This window comes from Alosa alosa, chromosome 17, assembly GCF_017589495.1.
Source record: "Alosa alosa isolate M-15738 ecotype Scorff River chromosome 17, AALO_Geno_1.1, whole genome shotgun sequence".
NCBI lineage: Eukaryota > Metazoa > Chordata > Actinopteri > Clupeiformes > Clupeidae > Alosa > Alosa alosa.
Genome location: NC_063205.1, coordinates 19,290,930 through 19,305,450, shown reverse-complemented (window position 1 = coordinate 19,305,450; position 14,521 = coordinate 19,290,930). Strand labels below are relative to the sequence as shown.

The following is a 14,521-nucleotide window of genomic DNA, read 5'->3' as shown; positions in this document are numbered from 1 at the left end:
ATTTTACTACATAAAACAATCTTATGTTGACACTTCCCATCTATCCCCCCCCCCCCTCTCTCTCTCTCTCTCTCTCTCTCTCTCTCTCTCTCTCTCTCTCTCTCTCTCTCTCTCTCTCTCTCTCCCTGCAGAGGCTGAAGCACACGGAGAGTGATAAGCTGCAGGTGCAGATCCAGGCCTACCTGGACAACCTGTTCGACGTGGGCACACTGCTGGAGGATGCCGAGACCAAGAACGCAGCGCTGGAGCGTGTTGAGGAGCTGGAGGAGAACGTGTCTCAGGTCAGAGCCGGCACACACACACACACACACACACACACACACACACACACACTGTCTGTTAAGTCTAGCATAGATTCTGTAGACAGCCATAAACTCAGTTACAAGTAAACAGTGAGGATGAAGACACACACTAAAACACTTACTCTTATACAGATTGTCATTGGTTGGCGACTTAGACCTTTATCTTTAAGTAACATGTATGAAGTATATATGTTAAGAAGAGTGTTTATTTTCTTTTTATTTTCTTTATTTGTTTTTCCTTTTAAATTTCCCTATGTTTTCTAAAGTATTTCCTGATTTCATATGCAATTATAGGCATTCTCAGAGCTTCAGTTCATTTACCCCACAGCACTGTCTTTGTAAAACAAGCAATCATCCCTAATAGCAATTAAGCTGACGGGATTCTAATGATTTTGCTATATACGTCCCTCACTAACAACTGTATTCAGCTTAATGGTGATACTTAACATTTGTATATGGGCAAATCCCTTTCCAAATGAGCAGGCGGTTGGATGTCGTCCTAACTGTTGAAATATGTGTCCTGCAGCTGACCGATAAGCTTCTGGACACTGAAAATGAGGCCATGTCCAAGATCGTGGAACTGGAGAAGCAGCTGATGCAGAAGAACAAGGAGCTGGAGTCCACTCGAGTGAGTTGTCTAATGAAACACAGCACACACACACACACACACACACACGTACACACACAAGTACACACAAATCTGCACACACAAAACCATACACATATACACACACACACACGCACACATGGAACACACTCACACACACACACACACACACACACACACACACACGCACACACACACATACACACAAATCTGCACACACAAAACCATACACACACACACACACACACACACACACACACACACACACACACACACACACACACACACACACACACACACACCAGTTGTTTTTAAGGAGAGTGCTGCTTTCAGATCTTCATTATCTGAGGCTGGGAACAGTTTCTACATCCATCCCTACTATTTTAATTGCACATATCTCTTAAAAAAGATTATAGACAAAAAGTGAGTTATTATGTGGCACACACACACACACACACACACACACACACACACACACACACACACACACACACCAGTTGTTTTAAGGATTGAGATTATGCTGCACACACACACACACACACCAGTTGTTTTTCTTTCAGATCTTCATTATCTGAGGCTGGGAACAGTTTCTACATCCATCCCTACCCCTACACACACACACACACTAGCCTAGCCACACCCACCTACCTAGCCACACCCACCTAGAACCTCTGTTCAGTTTCATCTCACTGAGATACTAGTCAGGCACACAACAATACACTAACATTTCCCTCGGGCACAAAGGGTGACAGGCCAATCAGAGATGAGAGGGGACGATGCTATAATTTTGAAATCAAAAGTAGCTGTGGTAAGCAGTAGTAGTAACCCCTGCAAACATAAAAAAACTGCAGTCGGAAGAAAATGTCACACCAAACTCCAACACTCTCCATTCTTCCTCTGTCCACCTCCGGTCTGTGCGTCCCCTCCTCACCCTCCTCTGCTCCCCCCCCACACACACACACACTTGTAGGCAGTGTACCGAGACGCCAGCTCACAGGTGCACACGCTGCGGCGGATGGTGCGCGAGAAGGACGAGGCCATCCAGCGGCAGAGCCGTCTGGAGAAGAAGCTGACGGAGCTGGAGCGCCGCAGCAGCCTGCAGATCACCCAGCGGGGCGAGGGCGACGGCGAGGGCGGAGACTCCAGTGGCAGCGAGGGCGGTGCCTCCACCTCCTCCATCGCCTCCTCCTCCTCAGCCGCCGCCGCCTGTGCCGCCACCTCCTCCACCTTGCTCCCCTCCCCGCCACCCTCCCTGCACGCACTCATGACGTCCCCAGTGCCGGAATGTTCCGGATTAGGGGGAGCGGGTGGAATGGGGCTGTACGGTCCTGGTGAAAGTGGAGGGCTACCGCAGGGCGCTCATGGAGGCAGACTGACCCCTGGTCCTCCGCCACCTCCACCACCTCCTCCACCACCTCCACCCATGCCTGGCTCCGGGGGGATGCCCATACCCTCATTTGGTCAGATCGGTAAGTGGCTACTGTGTGACTCAATGGTCCTCTGATATGTCTGATCACAAATGTGCATCAAGCCACCAGTAACAGTATAACAAGACATTTCCGTGAGAGTAGATGACATGACTCCATTTGTAAGTAATTGCATCTGCAGTGTATCTCGTCCAACCTCTGCTGAACTTATAGAAAAAAAGTACAAGTTGAAAAGTGTGAAGTCACTTGCTTTCATAATATAGTTAACATTTTTTTTACTTTCTTTCTCTTTCCTCTTCAGTACAAAACGGGCCGTCAGCAGCTGCTGCTGCACCTCCTCCCCCACCTCCTCCTCCTCCTCCCCCTCCTCCACCTCTCTCTGGCCACTTGGAGATCTCTGCTCCCCTGCCTCCCCCTCCTCCCCCTATCGCACCCCCTCTTCCTGGCTGTGGTTCCCCCACGGTCATCTTCAACTCTGGACTCACAGGTACATTGCAGACGAGTCGATAAAACACTCTCAGCCCTAGTTCTAGCGGAAAGCCTCCAAGGGCCTGATTTGTCCAGCATATATGACTCCAGAGTACCAGTAATGTGAATATGTGGCATGACAAACAAGTCAATTATCTGAAACGGCCATTTTGAGTTCTTATCTATTAAGACGAGTTTATGGTCCATTTTCATACGTAAATAGACACGACAGTTTAATCCATTGATCTGTTGCGCCTGTATTCATTAGCATGAAGTGAATAGACAAAAGGAAGGACGAAACACAGAAACACAGAAAATGGACATAGACTCCATTCATATCTGTTTGTAATGTTGAGCATAAGACTTTAGTCGATGCTTTCATCTAGTCTGAACTTGCGTTATGGTTCCACACTGGTGCCAGGTTTTGCCATATTCATAGGTTCCTCTTTTGATATGCAACAAACTGAATCCTCTGCAGTTAATGGATACCTCATTGTGGTAGTTCACGCTGATGTAAAGTCCCTTATGTAAAATAGGAAGCAAAGTAGGCAGTAGTCAGTTTTTTTTTATGTTGAACTATTTATTTGGAGAGCAATGATGTGTTCTTGTGCTTTCTGATTCTTCCTCTTTAAACCTGTGACTGTCTGCTTCTCTTTCGCTGCACACAAAGATGGACCCATCAAGCTCTTCTGTAGGTTTCCTTTCTGCAAATTTCCAATCTCTTTCTCCACACTCCACTGTGTTGTGATGGTGCTGTGTCCATCAGCCATTTTACCCTCCGTCTTATGTCTTCACACTGTTTGTGAAAGATCTCTGTGGAGATCTGTGTCTCCATTCCAAACAAACCTCCTGACCACTCCGTTTTTAATCGATATCACTGGGATTTAAGCTGACGTTATGAATGTTCTGATGGCTTATTCTGATTCTGATTCTTAGCCGTTAAGATCAAGAAGCCCATCAAGACCAAGTTCCGGATGCCAGTGTTCAACTGGGTCGCCCTTAAACCCAACCAGATCAATGGCACCGTCTTCAATGAGATTGATGACGAGCGCATTCTGGAGGTACGGCGGGTGGTGTTGGGGCATGACCTTGTGCAGACAGATGCAGTATGTCTGTCAATTCACATATCAATCTGTCACTGTCAAACGGCTGTCTGTGCCAATCTGTGGAGCTGCCAGATCATTTGATAATTACAGTGATGATCACAACAGCTGGAAGAAACAAATTGTAACAGATATTTACATGCTGACGAATGAAGTTATTTTCTCTGTCTTTTATGTTTTAGCCCAATCTACATTTTTACATTTCAGAATGTGGATTCCTCCACAATTTCCACTTTCAATTTAAACATGCCTAATTAAAAGCAGAGTGATAAACCGTAATATGGATAACCTGACATATGGAATGTTGCTGAGCATTCTTTTCCTGACAGTCTGCTGAACTTTATTCCATTGTCTGGCCTTTCCAGGACCTGAACGTGGATGAGTTTGAGGAGATGTTCAAGACCAAGGCCCAGGGTCCGGCAGTGGACATGACCTTGAGCAAGCAGAAGGCCCCACAGAAGGGGCCCAACAAGGTGTCACTGCTGGAGGCCAACAGGGCCAAGAACTTGGCCATCACCCTGCGCAAGGCAGGCAAGAGTCCAGAGGAGATCTGCAAGGCCATCCACACGTGAGTGCTGCCCGCTTCTAGATTGAACATGTCCTACAGAATACGAGTCCAATGTGGTATCTATGTATTCATATCTATGGTAAAGACCTTGTCTTATCAGAATGTGGGAACTAAACCATGGGTGGGTTCAGTTGGTTATCACGACTCTTCGAAACATTTGCAGGCCAAGTCATTTTAATTGATTTCATGACACACTGCTTTATGTAGTTCTTTCAGTGACTAGTATTGCATTTTATATTTGGTCTTGGAAGATATTTAGACTCGTGTGGGTTTGTTCACCGTTAAAGTTAAAGTCAAGGTTTCCAAACTTGAAAGAAATGGAGAGAACTCTGAAAGAACTCCATTCTGTTCACCTTGGGTTACCATGCCAACTTGGTATTCTCTCCGGCTCCTCTGTCCTCTGCCTTTATGGAGTCTGAACAGAGCGAAAAACTCTGGTCAGAATGCAAAATAGCTCCAGCGCCTCCTGGGGAACTCATTTATCAAACTTTCAGACAGCTTGAAATTAGCACCATTTTGCCCACAGTGTAATAGCGCTGCAAATATACATGTTCAGAGAGAAATAGGCAATTGAAGAAGGTAATGGTATCCTTGGGGACCAGTGGGAATGAGACCCGTCCCAAAACTTATAAACATTTCATTTGTATTCACTTGTGAAAAATGGGTATGGATCTGACATTGGTGAGTTGGTCTTATGAGAATTACAAAATACTGAAATCAAAGGACAGGTGAATATCACCAGTGGCGTGATAATCTTTTTCATAGTAATTATTGTTATCACATACCTACTCAGGCCTAATGATAGCCTACTGTTAATTAGCTTAAAAACTAATAGCTAATAACTGTTAAATAGCTAATAGCTACGTAAATTACCCATTTTCAGTTTCCCCTATTCATGTACTCTGTCCCATGTTCTGTTTCAATCCACTTTTCTGTCTTCGATCTTTTCCTCTAAGAACTTTAACTAAACAAAACTAAAATTGTGAGTGAAAGAAAACTGTGTAGCGTTTAACAGTGCACTTGGGAGAAACTTTGTCTGATAAAACTGTGTTTGTGCTCCTGGCTATTGGGCCGTGAGTCCCAAAGGTTTGCCATTTATAGAGGAAATTGCTTTAACCACAGGTGTTATCTGCAAGTTGTTATGGTCCATATGCCACTCTCTTGGTTTAGGGTTTGATAATGACAGACTCTGGTCTTTATTATAGTAGTTTGCCAAATGTTTTGTTACAATTTCTACTTTAAATAAAAAGTAATGTATTTCTACTGTGTTTTTCCATAAGTACGAATTCTTTAGAGTGTCTATATATACAAACCTACTGTAGCAAATGTGTACCGTGTCTTTACTTGTCAGCTTGGTTAACTTGATCCTATTCTCAGAACTAACCAAGTCGGACTTTCAACCCATCCTTAAAGGTTGTATCAGCGATAGCAGGGAGGATACGTGACTTCTGTTGATGTTCAAACAAAACAGAGAGCTAGCTCGCTACTTCCTCCCCCTCCCTCCCTTGCAATTAAAACTCTCCTAAACGCGCATCTCATCGGTTATTGGTTGAAACACTTTATTTTGCCTTTGAGTGGGTTGCCAACCCTTGCTGGTAGCAATTGTTTTTGTGTACAAATCTCGGAGCCTAGGCTGCCTAGAGACACGTTTTTTTGACGGCCTGCTTATGGGGCAGACAGCTAGCGGATCGTTTGGAAAGAATAGATGAATGTGATAATTTAAGTTTGGACCTTTTTTGGGCCTGAAATCACTGATACAACCTTTAACCTGGTCCACACTGACCTCAAACAAACAAAAGTGAACAGCAGTCTCTGAACAGCCTGTGTGTTGGCGGTCGTGTCCAGTCTCTGAACAGCTTGTGTGTTCCGTCGTGTCCTCCCGCAGGTTCGACCTGCGCACGGTGCCCCTGGACTTTGTGGAGTGCCTGATGCGCTTCATGCCCACGGAGGCGGAGGTGAAGATGCTGCGTCAGTACGAGCGCGAGCGGCGGCCCCTGGACGGCCTGACGGACGAGGACCGCTTCATGATGCTCTTCAGCAAGATCGAGCGGCTGCCACAGCGCATGAGCATCATGGCCTTCATGGGCAACTTCACCGACAGCATGCAGATGCTCACACCGGTACGGATGGAGGGGAGGCGGAGGAGGGAGAGATGGAGGGAGGGGTGGATGGAAAAGAGGGTGGTTGGGGGATGGTTGGATGGGGGGAGGGATGTTTAGATGGATAGATGAATTGTGCAATGGACATAAAGGTGTGGGAAAACTCGGTTGATTGATGAAGAGGAGATTCAGTCAATGAATAAAGTTCCTTTTCTCATTACTCACTCTCAAACTCAAGTAAAAGTAAAAAAATGTAAAAATATGATAATATAATATATCAAAATCCTTGGCTGCAATCACATGCAAGAGATTCTTTTATCTGTGTCAATGCCAAAAAACAAGATTTTACATGAAACCTTTTTTGTTCTTAGTGTGTGTATAATACATACACAACCATATACACTAACCACCACAATATTTCTTCACAGCAACTTCATGCAATCATTGCTGCTTCAGTCTCCATCAAGTCTTCGCAGAAGCTGAAGAAAATTCTGGAGGTAAACTATGTCCTGTGTGTGTGTTTGTGTCTCTATGTCTCTGATGCTGTTATTTTGGGCTGCAGTTCTATTTCTGTGTGCATTCATGTTCCTGTGTGTGTTTTGTGACTCTCTCCCTTAGATCATCCTGGCCCTGGGGAACTACATGAACAGCAGCAAGAGGGGAGCTGTCTACGGATTCAAACTACAGAGTCTGGATCTGGTGAGCACACTACAGTGACATACTCATAGGCTATACATCACCTGCACATACAACATACTTAGGCCTATACTGTAGGTTGATGCTGTTTTAATGTACATGCAGGCCTGTATATGATTCCTATATTTGTATGTGGCTATTTTGTCTACTTTGATCTTCCCTGTCAAATAAAAAAGACAATAAAGATAAATGTCCTCCTGTTCTTCGTGCCCCACCTGTCATGTCTCTATTCCCCACTAGTGGGGCCTATCCAACACTTTGAGAAACACTGCTATGCAGTATACTGAGTTCACCCTTTGTGAACGTGTATTCTGAAATTCTACTGGCAATTTAGGATGTCACATGTTCCAATAAATCTTAATCCTTAGGCATCTTTTGCCTCTCCAAATTTACTTTAATATGATACGATCTCTGTTGAATATTGCTATGGCTCAAGGCCATGTGAATACTGCATTTGTTATGTATGTACTGTATATACTGTATGTATGTATGTACTGTATATACTGTATGTATGTATGTAAGCATGTGTGGCTGTTCCATCATGGCTAATTAAAGTCCTGCTGGTTGGATTCATGGTCCGGCTTTTTCACCCTCCTCCCCCGCAGCTGCTGGAGACCAAGTCCACGGACAGGAAGCTGACTCTGCTGCACTACATTGCCAACGTGGTGAAGGAGAAGTACCCCGTTGTGTCTCTCTTCTACAACGAGCTGCACTACGTGGAGAAAGCTGCCGCCGGTGAGATTTTTATCTCTCTCTCTCTCTCTCTCTCTTCATATTCCTTTTTTCTTGTTTCTTTCTTTCTGTCTCTCTCTTCCTCCTCTGTCCTTAATTGGTAGGTAGGCGTTGCCAGCCTTTTCCATTAACAGGGGGGAGCGTAACTGAAGCGCTCCGTTGGCGTTGCGTCTGCTCCAACCACAATGATCAATTGTACTGGCTACACCAGACGTGATAACGCTGTGTACATTCGAAAAAAATTGACCAGTCTTCTAAAATAGTTTTTTATGCGCCGCGAGTGGAACGCGTTTTTATGCACCCAGTGTAGCCTCTTTGTAAGAGGACATACTTTTTTCCAGCACAAAAAGCATTTTTTATTTCAAATGTGAAACATTTAGCTCAAGAATGGGTTTTCCCCAGCTGTGAAGTTGACCTCTTGATTATTTATATTAAAGTTGACCCATTCTTAAACTGTCTTTTTTTTGTATTGATTAAGGATCAATATGTATTTACTGCATGCTGTCCATTACCCCATCAGTGAAAACTAACTTCCTCAAGAGAAACAGTTGTAAAAGCAGTCAAATAACTCCGACCAAAACCGTGCGTGTGTTTACATCACCAGTGTATTTTGTATTGATTAAGGATCAATATGTATTTACTGCATGCTGTCCATTACCCCATCAGTGAAAACTAACTTCCTCAAGAGAAACAGTTGTAAAAGCAGTCAAATAACTCCGACCAAAACCGTGCGTGTGTTTACATCACCAGTGTCCCTGGAGAACGTGCTGCTGGACGTGCGAGAGCTGCAGAGGGGCATGGACCTGACGCGCCGCGAGTACAGCATGCACGGACACAACTCCCTCCTCAAGGACTTCGCCCACCACACAGAGGGTCGCCTCAAGAAGCTGCAGGATGATGCTCGCATTGCCCAGGTGAGGACTTATTATTATTATTATTATTACTATTATTATTATTATTATTATTATTATTATTATTACTATTATTATTATTATTATTTTCTTCTTTATTATTGTGTTACATGTTTACAAATGTAAAGCACTGCACTCTGCATTCTGCACTGCATTCTGCATTGCATTCATATTTTTATATTTTTATTACTTTTACTTTCATTACTTTTTTTATTTTTATTACTTCGAAATGTTAATGGTGTTATTTTTCATTGTAAGGACGCGTTTGATGATGTGGTGAAGTTCTTTGGAGAGAGTGCCAAGACCATGCCACCTTCCGTCTTCTTCCCCGTGTTTGTTCGGTTTGTCAAGTCTTACCGGGTAAGCAAACACAACGTCACACACTCAGCCCAGCCACTCTTGCATACATTTCCACCTAATTAAAACAAATTTGCAGTTTGTGCTGTTGTGAGTGCTGTTTGGCTGTTTGTTCTGTTTTAAGTCTCCATTTAAGGGTCCTGTTGCCTGGTATGTTTATAAGACACAGAAGATGCATTTTAAGGACTTGACCGGACTGACCGTACCTGTTTTTTGTGTCCCACAGCAAGCGGATGAGGAGAACGAGCAGAGGAAGAAGCAAGAGCAGATGATGATGGAGAAACTTCTAGAACAAGAGGCCATGATGGAGGAGCAAGAGGACCAGCAGGTGCGTTTGGTTCCCAACATCAACCTCAGAGCAGTGCCATGCTTAGATGGACAGCGCTGTTCTCTAGGGTGGAGATGGGGAGCTTACACACAGCTGGATAGTGTGGTCATTGCCTTTCATTTCATACACAGCACATTTAAGGGCCTGTGTCCACCAATCACGTTTTTTTGTGCTGACAGTGCCCTCAACCTCATTTTCGGAGCGCTTAAGTCAAGTGTTTATTGTTGCTACTGTAGGTTACGAAGTTCTGATTGGTCGTCGAGAGAGAAGTGACATTGACGAGCCCAGCACTGTTGTAAAAGTTGAACAGATTTCAACTTTCAGCACTCTGAGAGCTGCGGGGTTTTTTTCACCTAGGGTGCTGAGCGCTGTGAATGCTGAACTTCATAGGATTTGTATAGAAAATAGCCACCATCGGCGCAAAAAACGCAAATGTTGGACACAGGGCCTTATAGTATATAGTTCAATCTGATTAAACTTGCACTTACAATGGTTCTGTGTGGACAAGAATACCTTCCTGTCACCAACTCTTTCTTTGTACTTTTACAGGATTCTGTAAAGCTGCTAGATACTCATTATGCAGTAGTTTCAATAGTAGGCCTATAGGTCTATAGGGTGGAATGCTTTAACATTTTGACAGTGTAGTTCTTGGCCGAAGATGACTCCATTATCTTTTCCAACAGTCACCATCTCACAAGGGCAAGCGTCAGCAGCAGGACCTGATCACTGAGCTGAGACGCAAACAGGGCAAAGACAGCCGCCACGTCTACGAGGGCAAAGATGGCGCCATCGAGGACATCATCACAGGTATGGCACGGTTCAGTGGACCTCACCAGCTACACACACGTGTGCGCACACACACACACACACACACACACGTGCGCACACACACACAAACAATCAAACAAACAGTGGCACAGTTCAATACCTGTCGATAAAGTCACATTGCAGTATTACACACATGAATGCCCACACAGACACACACGCATGGATGCACATACACACAAAGGTGTTTATCTAACATGTGAAAATGTCCACACATCCAGTCCATTTCCTGTGTGAGGTTTTACAGGGATGAAAATGTCTGCACTGTGGTCATTATTTCCTAGTCTCATTTGACACTTAAAATTAAGTACCGGTAGTGATTTGAAACTACATCAGTGAATACCTGCATCATATTCAAACCTGCCTCATTAGTCATATTAAACCTGAAATTAAAAAAGATCAATGTTCCAGGCTTGAAATCATAGTTCATAAGAAATGTTTTTTTACTTGTCTTTAGTTTACATGGTTTTCTTTATGGAAAAGTGTGCTTTTTTAACTAAGAAACATAGGTAATTTAAGTTTATCTGTGAGACTAGGTTTTTACTTTGGGCAAAGTCGTAACCTTAGAAACCTGTACATGTTTATTGTAATAGTTGCTAACTAGGATAGCAAGTCTATGTATGGAACTAGGATAGCAAGTCTAAGTCTATGTAGCAAGCATGTCCCAGGTGATCTGTTTAAATGAGCAGTAGCTGTATTTCTGGCTTGTGATTGGCTGTTGTCTCGCTGCAGTGCTGAAGACTGTCCCATTTACGGCGCGATCAGCCAAACGGGGCTCGCGCTTCTTCTGTGACCCCGCCCACAACGAGGACTTCCACTATTAGCCTAAAACAAAAACCTCTCCTCCTCCTCGTCAACAAGGTGGCTTTCCGAAACTCGCTCTCCTCTCACGTCCATTCCTCTTTCTCTCTCTTTCTCTTCTTCCTACCAACGCCGTCTCTCCCGAACTCACCAGCTCTCTCTCTCTCTCTCTCTCTCTCTCCCGTCCATCTTTCCACGGTCCTCATTCACGCCATATCGTTCCTCTCACTGCATGAGTCGCTGGGTTTGCATGTGGGAAAGGGGAGGACATCTCTGCATCTCTGCATCTGAGCATCTGACGTCGTCTGTTCATTCATCCCACAACTACATGGCGCATGTGCAACAGTGACAATGTGAAGTGCTGAACTGCATTCAAATGTACAGTAGTGTGGTACAAGAGCAAACTTGTTTTAGAAAAGATGTGTTATCCAAGAACAAATACTCCACTGTTTCAGTGAAAGTAGTATGAGGCATAACGTCTGTCTCAAGTAATTTAGCAGATGCATACTGCATCTGTACCAAGGGTTGGGATGTGTGATGCAGTTCAGTCCTTCATAGAACTCACTTATAATGCAATTTATACATGTTTGTACAAGATACAAGATATACTGTTTGCTTACAACTACTGTGTGTGTGTGCGTGTATGTGTGTGTGTGTGTGTGTGCGTGCGTGTGTGTGTCTATGTGTGCGTGTTTCCATACATCCATGCAGGTCTGCGCAGCCAGCCCTATAGACGGATGGATGGCATCCGGAGGAGCATGAGGAAGAAGTTAGAGGATCAACTGCTGCAGGCCCTCAGTATGGAGGTGACCACCTAACTACTGAACACAAACAGGAGGAGGAGAGGAGGGGGCCAGCAGAATGGTGCTTCTCTCCCTTTCTGAGGGACATCTCTCATCATCTCATTTTAAAATCACTGTTTCTGGACTATTAGCAAGCAGTGAGGATGTAATATATTTTTTTTTGTTTTGTTTTTATGGGATACCTTTGCCTAGTCAGTCTCCATACCAAGGTGTGGTGCTGGGGTGGGGTCTTGGCACTACAAGAGACTTGGCTGCTCCAGTGTAATTTTTTTTTCCCATCATTGCCGTCCAGTGTTGTCAGTCTCTTTTGTCCTGGAGCGAGGCTCGAGTGCCCAACATGCACTTTTTACAGACTTTTATTCGTGCGTATTAATCTGCATTCACGTCTTAACCTGTTGAGGAGTGAATTATTTTCCTCTTTTTTTCTAGAATTCTACGCAAACAATCTATAGTTTCAGTGTTCCTTATACAGTCTAAGGGAAAAATCTCTGAGGGTAATTGTGACATCATAATGTGGAACTCTCGGTTCGCGAACATTCTAATCACATATTTGTGACCGTACTCCTCAACAGGTTAAAGAAGAAAGGGGTGTGCATCAAGTCAACATACTGGAATAAGAAGCTCTAGAGAGAGAAAACTGTTCTAGACTCCTGGAGTGAATTTGTGAAGGCATGGCCATCCCGCGTGCTAAAAAAGAAAAAAAGAAGTATGCATTTCATTTGTGACACTGACTGTTGTTTTCTGCTGGTTGTGTTCAAGTGAATGAACGTCGTCGTGAAGAGTTCATTCTTTTTTTTAAATTAGGAAGTAATCGTGTGAAAGAACAAAAAAAAAATGATTTGTAAATGTACATATATTTTGCTACGAAAGTCGAACATCTTATTTTTTACATCGTCCATCCATTGTAATACTGTAAATACCCACGTGAGCCAAACTAACACCTTCCCTTACGATCCCTGTTCCTTTTTTTAAGTTATGATGTTTGAGTAGATTTTATTTAACACTGTGGTGAAGACTGCCTTGGACCAACCTCGTATGAAAAGTGTATCCACCCGTTTCTGACCTTTGACTTTTGACCGTTGACCTAACATCACTCTTTTCACTCGTCACTCCTGTAACATGTGATAGATTTGTCTGCCATTTGCACGTTAATCCACTGAAAAACCTGAATGGACACCTAAGTAGCACACGTTCCTTTTCTACCTTGATCCTATTCTGCTAAACTGGAATCCCTGATCTTTCAATGGCTATCATCAAATAAAAATAACAAATACTGTCACTTTATTAAGTGGAGTCATAGTTTGTTTTCACTCTGATTGTTTTTGTGTTTTCATGGTCACCTTATGTATAATTTAATAGCATCGATGTGCTTAAATCCCTCCGTGCGCAAATACGTAGTGCCCTGATGCCCTGAAATGACAATGAAATGAGGTCATGGCAGACTAACCTCCAAGAGATTAACTGTCTTTGTTCTGTTATAATTGTCAAGTCAGGCAGTCCCATGTGGGACAAATACCAGCCCAGATTACATCATATTACATGTGTAGCAGATCTGACACTGATCTGAATGCTGCACAGAAACAATCTTGTTTCCAGTACCTGTCCTATATTATCTACACCACTAGATGGCGACAAAACACTGTCATAAAGCTCCTCTACATCTGTACCATGCCATACACAGAGACTTTAGTTCTCTTCTTGCGAAACAGTGCAATGATACAGAGTCAGTCACAGATCCTGTTAAGTCATTTTAATTACATATCTGTTCACAGTGAATTTAAATCTCATGTATATTTTGCGGCTCAGTGTAGCTAATGTCTCATATGAACTAATTGGGTTAAGTGCCAGCTACAGTGGATTAATGTAGCAGTGCACCAGGAATAATGGATTGCCTACCTGACCGGCCACTTTTGCATGTTTGGCTGCAATAATCCAACATCTCTGTTTGATAATGTTGGGCCCAGATTCATTCACATCCCTCATGTGACGTGTTTTTGCTCGGTCAGGGTTTCTGTAGTCCACAAAGTCAGTTGGATTACAAAATGATGGAAAACCTTAGAATGCAGTTTAGGTCTAAGTCCTGTATGAACCCATCAGTTTATTGAATCAGAGGTTTTGCTATGTGCATGTACCTGTAGCTCTGGCAGCTTCTGCTGCATCATCTCTCCCCCAGTTCTCTCTCCCTCTCTCCCTCCCGCTCTCTCAGGCACACACACATACCCTCACCCACCACTCTGTCTGTCTCTCTCTCTCTCTCGCTCACACACACACACACACACACACGTGCCCCTCTCTGAGAGCAGAGATCAGTCTGCGGAGCAGAAGTAAAGAGGAGGTGAATGCAAGGTGACAGCTCCTCACGCCACAGGGAGCCCAACAGCAGACCTCACAACTGCCACTGTCACAAGCTCTCAGGAGGCAGCCTGTGGAAAAGGTTGGACAAGGGGTTGGAGGGAGAGGAGGGGGCGAGGCAGTGGGTGGCCAACAATGGCGT

At 44.0% G+C, this 14,521-nt stretch overlaps 1 protein-coding gene across 2 annotated transcripts in view; it reads left to right on the top strand.

Moving 5' to 3' along the window:
* The window catches only part of fmnl2b (formin-like 2b), a 22,236-nt gene extending 8,925 nt beyond the window's left edge, over positions 1–13,311 (top strand). The window contains exons 12-28 of one of the 2 annotated variants that reach the window (XM_048267415.1): positions 132–281; positions 829–930; positions 1,880–2,378; positions 2,638–2,823; positions 3,475–3,495; positions 3,741–3,865; positions 4,273–4,475; positions 6,361–6,595; positions 7,003–7,071; positions 7,193–7,273; positions 7,876–8,005; positions 8,753–8,916; positions 9,172–9,273; positions 9,497–9,598; positions 10,282–10,405; positions 11,156–11,284; positions 11,936–13,311. In XM_048267415.1, coding sequence (XP_048123372.1) covers positions 132–281; positions 829–930; positions 1,880–2,378; positions 2,638–2,823; positions 3,475–3,495; positions 3,741–3,865; positions 4,273–4,475; positions 6,361–6,595; positions 7,003–7,071; positions 7,193–7,273; positions 7,876–8,005; positions 8,753–8,916; positions 9,172–9,273; positions 9,497–9,598; positions 10,282–10,405; positions 11,156–11,247 — 2,385 coding nt within the window. In that variant the 3' untranslated portion in view covers positions 11,248–11,284; positions 11,936–13,311. The remainder of the gene's footprint in view (positions 1–131; positions 282–828; positions 931–1,879; positions 2,379–2,637; positions 2,824–3,474; positions 3,496–3,740; positions 3,866–4,272; positions 4,476–6,360; positions 6,596–7,002; positions 7,072–7,192; positions 7,274–7,875; positions 8,006–8,752; positions 8,917–9,171; positions 9,274–9,496; positions 9,599–10,281; positions 10,406–11,155; positions 11,285–11,935) is intronic. The other variant, XM_048267416.1, reaches the window with a different exon arrangement.
* The last annotated feature ends 1,210 nt before the right edge of the window (positions 13,312–14,521 follow it).